Source organism: Monoraphidium neglectum (assembly GCF_000611645.1).
Source record: "Monoraphidium neglectum strain SAG 48.87 unplaced genomic scaffold scaffold03420, whole genome shotgun sequence".
Taxonomy (NCBI): Eukaryota; Viridiplantae; Chlorophyta; class Chlorophyceae; order Sphaeropleales; family Selenastraceae; genus Monoraphidium; species Monoraphidium neglectum.
Genome location: NW_014010209.1, coordinates 1 through 5,549, shown reverse-complemented (window position 1 = coordinate 5,549; position 5,549 = coordinate 1). Strand labels below are relative to the sequence as shown.

Genomic DNA, 5,549 nt, shown 5'->3' with positions numbered 1-5,549 from the left:
CCCCCCGCCGCGGTGGGGACGCGTCCGGGCTGCTGTCGTGCCGCGCCCGTCGTGGGGGCGATGCGTCCGGGCTGCCGCCACGCCCCGCCGCCCGCCGCGGGGGGGAGGCGTCGGGCGTGTCGTGCCGCGCCCGCCGCGGTGGCGACGCGCTCGGGCTGCCGCGCCGCCCGCGCCGGGGCGGCGACGCGTCCCCGCCGCCACCGTTGCGCGCCCCGCCGGCCCTCACCGCCTCCCAGCCGCGGCCGTCCTTCTCTTTCTCAAAGAAACGTTTGGCCTGCAAAAGGCCGAGAGGTTTCGGATCGCCGTTTTTTCCAAGGCCACGCAGCCGCAATGATAGCTGCTCTTCAGCAACATCCTGCCCTTCAACCCCCTCATTTCGCACCCAACTGCTGCGCCGCGCGCAGGGCGAGTGCCCACCAACGGCCGAGTTGCTCGCCGCATGTCCAACCCAAGGTGCTGCTGGCTGCCGCTGCAGCAGTGAAAAGCAGCAGTAGATGAGCGGTGGGCGATTCACCCCCCGTCAATTGCGCTCCGGCATTCCCTCCTGCCTGCGCCGCACCTTCTCCTGCTGCAGCCGGTATATCTCCAGCTCCTCAGGGTTGGCAATGGTGGGAGCCTCTGCGGCGGGGAGGGCGTTTTAACGTGGAGGGGGCTGCAACGGGGCCCGGCACACAACAGCAATGTGAGTGGCGCCCGCCGCCACGTGCAGCCCTCGTTTGTTGATTTGCAGGCATTCGGCATGGCCCCCTCTCACAGCGGTATCGCTGGACTCGATATACACCTTCGTTCAATGTGCAGCATGCAGCGTGCCATGACATACCACAGCGCGCACCTGCCTCCTCTTCGTCGCTGCCATCGACCGCGACAGGCGGCCCGCCGCGTGCCGCCGCTGCACGCTTGCGCTCCGCGGCCGCCTGCACGGCCTCAAAGCCTGTCAGATCAGCGTCTACGATCTGCACAGCGCCACCTTGCTCCGCTTTCGGCCTTTTCTTGCGCTTCTTCTTCTTTTCGCCATCATCTGCCCCATCAGATGTGTACTTTTTGAGGTAATCCTGCAGAGCCTTGTTCTGAGATGTTGGCTCCTTCTTTTCGTCCTTTCTGAGAGAGCTTAGGCCCGAGAACATCAGCGGGGATGATCTATGATCGCCTCGGAAGGCTTTCGGTGATGACGATTGCGATGGGTCAGGCAAAGGCACTGCGTCTATCCTTGTGATGACCGGCAGGCTTGGCGGCGCTGACCTGTTTGCCTGGTGTCAGCACGAGCAGCTGCGCCCGTCACTCGTCTGGTGCGCCAAAGCACGAGGTGGCACTGCGGCCCAGTGCCGTTGTGTTGGATGAGTCAAGAGCGATGCGTGTTCGCTCAAGGCTCCAGTCATCAGTGCTTACACACATGAAGGTGCACATACGCCTAGCTGGAGATGGTGGCAGGGCGCAACCGCTTACAGGTGGGGCTGGGGAATTGATGCGGGCAGGCGGGATGGTGGGTAGAGAAGAGGTGCGTGGCCGCACGCCCTCCTAAGCGGCCATGCATGAGCTGCAGCAGAATCCGTCTGAAGAAACCTGGAAGGAAGTGCAGAGCAGTGAAGTGCACAGCAGCAGCCGGCCGTGCCCTTCCGCATCCCCCGTGAAGCAGGGGTGGCGGCGCAGGGGGCGGGCCGCTGCCGTGCTTTGGTCACGACCGACCGACCCAGTGCGCAAGTCCCTTCTTGGCACAAGTGGCCAGAAATCGGCGCGAGCGCCACCGGCACTTCATGCAACGCCACCGGCAGATCAGAACCGGTGGGGGAAGAGCGGTTGGTTGCTGCAAGCTGAGTGAAAACCACCCACCCTCAAGTGCTCAGTACAGCTCGGGAAATGCGAAGCATAGAGGAGAAAAAACGGCCGGAGTGGCGGCCCTGCGGGATGGCAGTGCCTCATGGTGTATCTGAGGCAAGCCGCACGCAAGCGGCAGTGGCCGTGAAGATTCCCCCCTCCCCTACTTTGCATGACAATACACGCATGAGACCGAACCGAGTATCAGGCCCACGAACCGATTGTGATGGGACTTGCCAGCTGAATGCATCCCCAGTCAGTCCCCCCGCTGCCACCCAGCAGCCAGTAGTGCTAGCATGACCAGCCCAAAAGCACACGTGTCTTGGCAGATGCATGCAACCCCCCGCCCTGCAGAGGGCCACGGGCCCCACCCAAGCAGCAGAGGCGGCCGCTGACCAGGGCGAGGCGGCGACCCCGGCTCAACGCCCGAGTGCCTCAGCCCCGCGCCACCCTCATATGTCCTCCACCCCCGGCATCTCGCCCGACTAGAGCGGCTGCGCGCCCCGCGCCGCGCCGCCGCCGTCCCCGGTCGCCGGCTGGATGTCGCTGGGCTGTGTGGTGGAGGCGCTGCGTGTGCTGTGTGTGCTGTGTGTGCTGCGTGTGCTGCTGGTGCTGGCAGTCAGCGCCCTCAGCATGAGGTCAAACACCTGGGAGGAGGGGGGGCCGCGGCGGTCGGCGCCGCGGCACGGCGGCGTGTCTGGCTTTGGCGGGACGGAGTGGTGCGAGGGGAGGGCGAGGGCCGAACCATGGTGCCCCAACGTTGGCACAACACGCATGTCGAAGCCGCGTCCCATCAGAAGCACGCATGGCCGCATGCGTGCACGCTCGCTCACTTGCATACGTGCACTGTGCTGTGCGGACGCAAGGCACGCACGCGTTCGCGCATCCACACTTGCAAACGCGCGCTCTTCGATCGCCTCGCTGGTAGCGGCGCGCCGCGCCGCGGCCCCCGCCCCCCCTCACCTGCAGCACTGTGTCAAAGGTCGGCCTGTCCCCGGGCGCTGCGCTCCAGCAGCGCGTCATGAGCTTGGCGTAGGCCTGCGGCATGACCGGCAGCACCGGCGGCCGCGAGCCCCGCAGCAGCACGTGCTCCACCACCTGCAGCAGGGAGGGGGGTGGGGGGCGGCGACGGTGGCAGAAATGGGCAAAAGGTTGGCACGTTCGTGGGTGCATTCAGTGGGGCTGTGTCGCCGGGGTGCGCGCAGCGGGCAGATTGGGATTTGGGGGCAAAAGATCAAAAGGACTGGCAGCCCCAAAAGGAGTCAGGCAAGAAGCTGGGGAGGGCGCGGGCCGTGGCGGACACAGGGCCTGGGCCCGGGCTGGGTTGACTCAGGTGACCTGAAAGCCCCCCTGATGCGCGCACAAAGACATACACACGCGACCGCACCTCCCCATAGTGCATGCCCTTGAACGCGCTTTCCCCCGTGAACGCCTCCCTGTTTTGTTGGGGGGGGGGGGTGGTACGAGAGGAGGGGGCCCCTTTGACGAGAGCTGAGAACAGCGGCTCCATGCGTTGGGCTTGCTGGCGCAGCACAGCCCGTGGTGTCCTGTTAAATCCTTGACCACCCCCGGGGGGACAAGTCACATCCCTGCGCACGAGCCTGAGTGTAAACATGTCCATGCGGCTTGCAGCAAGCAGCTTGAAGGATACCGGTTTGACCCTTGAAGCGCTCACCACATGATGATGCCAAAGGCGTACACGTCACCCGCGGCGCTGAGCTGGCCGAACCGCAGCAGCTCCGGCGGCATGTGCGTGATCTGGGGGGCATGAGGAAGATGCAATGTTGGGGGGCTGGTGGGGAGCTGATGGCGGCCGGTTGACCCGCAACGGACCTGTGCAGCAGCATAGCTGGCACCCTGGGTGTGTTCAAAAAACCGTTGGTGACTCCAAAATTCACCTCAATCCAGTTCCCCTGCTTACTTCGATCCCTGCCCCCAATCAATAAAGCACGCGCTCGTCATCGACGCCCATCTGGCACACCCTCCCCAACACCTCATGCCCCACCCAGTCAACGCCACCCCCCCCCCCCGCACCCTCACCGTGCCGACTGTCCTGGTGGAGCGGTGTGTCTGGCCCTCACCCATCATGCGGCTCAGGCCAAAGTCGGTCACCTGGGGACACCACACAGAGCAGGAGGAGGAGCAACGCGAGGGGAGCGCAGTGCGCGGTCGGCAGCGGGCACGCGGGCAGACAGCAGAAGGTGCGCACTCTTTCCGCCCCACCGCCCGCGCCTAGCATGGCTCCGCCACGCGGCCAGGCGCAGGCCAGCGGTCCGCCGCGCCGCGGTTGATGGACGCCCGGACACGAAATCGCCCGCGGTTCATTGCCCAAAACCTTGCCGGCTGGCAGGGCGGCCTCGTCCTCTCGGCAGAACGGTGCCGATTGACCTCGCGACACACCCCTAGCTCCTTTCCCGCCCGGCTTCGCGGCTGCTCGTTCCTCAGTGGCAAGCCAACGCACGAAGCCAGGCTGCTAGGCCCCGCACCCCCGGGTCCTCGCTCCCCCCCGCCGGCCCTCGCCTTGGCCCTGTATCCCAGCGCCGTGGCGGCCCCGCTGGCCACCAGCACGTTGTTGGCCTTGAGGTCACGGTGCACCACGTTTTGGCTGTGGAGGTACGCCATGCCGGCCGCCACGCCGCGCAGCACGGTCAGCAGCCGCAGCGCGTCGGGCGCGCCGCGTCGGCCGAGGAGGCCGTCGCGGGCGGCGTCCGAAAGCGTGCGGCCGTCGCAGTACTCTACCACCAGCCTGCGGCGAGGGAGAGAGCCGTGCGTGGTTGCGTGGGATACCCACACTCCAGGGATGAATGGGGCCGTCAGCAAGGCAAATCAAGGGTTTGATTAAATGCCAAGGTTGCTGATGCAGCCTGCTGATGATGACGGAAGGTCGGGGAAGGTCGCGCGCCGCCCTCGAACGTGTGCGCGCGCGTCGAGCCTGGACAAGCCCAGCCGTGGCCAGCGCTACCAAATCAGCGCCAGATGGCACCCCAGGTGAGGCCCCTGATCAGCCCCCAGATCACCACCCACCAGAGCTCCCCCTCCGGGTGCCCGCTGCTGGTGTGCTGCGACGAAGACGCCACGGCCGCGGCGCGCGCCGCCCCGGGGCTGGGCGGGAGCTCCTCCAGTATAACGCTGATCGCGCCAGCCCCGCTAAGGCCCGCCCCAGACAGCGTCCCCGACGCATCGTTCGCGCCGCCGCCCGCGTCGCCGGCGCTGCCGCTGCCGCTGCCCGCCGCGCCGCTCGCGGCGCTGGCGTCGCTGGTCGGGGTGCGCTCGTGCTTGGTGCGGCGCCACTTGCTCCGCGTGGTGCTGTCTGAGGTGGACTTTCGCTGCAAATAAAGGGGTTGAGTGGATGGCGGCTGCGGCAGCGCACACGCGCGCGTGATGAGGATAGTGGGGGGGTTGGGGCGCGGCTCGCGAGGCGGGGCGCGCAGTCAGAACATGAGTGTGAACACGCACCAGCTCACAGGTTCATCGTGGCCCAAGTTGGTGCTGAGAGCGCTGCAACCACACCTCGACATCCAAGGGCTGCGTGGAGGCCGCCCTCACACCCCGCCCCGGCCGCCGCCGCGGTCCAGCCGCGCCGGGCGCGTCTGGCCCAGAGCCCACAGCTCGCCATGTATGCCGCAAGCTGGGTGTGCTGATGTTGACTGGGGGGCACGGGCACCCCGCCTCGCGGCTCACCGGGTCTGAGCCTGGCGGTGGTGGTGGCCGCACCCTCCATGTCTGTATGGCGTAGG

General features: G+C 66.9%; 2 protein-coding genes across 2 annotated transcripts; both read right to left on the bottom strand.

The window, feature by feature from the left end:
- Positions 1-559: 559 nt before the first annotated feature.
- On the bottom strand, positions 560-1,124 carry MNEG_12762 (hypothetical protein; the record flags this gene model as incomplete). The annotated part of the gene is made up of 2 exons (XM_014038767.1): positions 560-618; positions 833-1,124. Coding segments are annotated over 2 exons (351 nt in total), but the record flags the coding sequence as incomplete, so codon positions are not given.
- Positions 1,125-2,297: 1,173 nt separating this feature from the next.
- Positions 2,298-5,284, bottom strand: MNEG_12761 (hypothetical protein; the record flags this gene model as incomplete). The annotated part of the gene is made up of 8 exons (XM_014038766.1): positions 2,298-2,363; positions 2,776-2,910; positions 3,200-3,248; positions 3,488-3,570; positions 3,853-3,924; positions 4,375-4,558; positions 4,837-5,118; positions 5,277-5,284. The coding sequence occupies 8 exons, from the start codon at positions 5,282-5,284 to the stop codon at positions 2,298-2,300; spliced, it is 879 nt and encodes a 292-aa protein (XP_013894220.1).
- Positions 5,285-5,549: the final 265 nt, after the last annotated feature.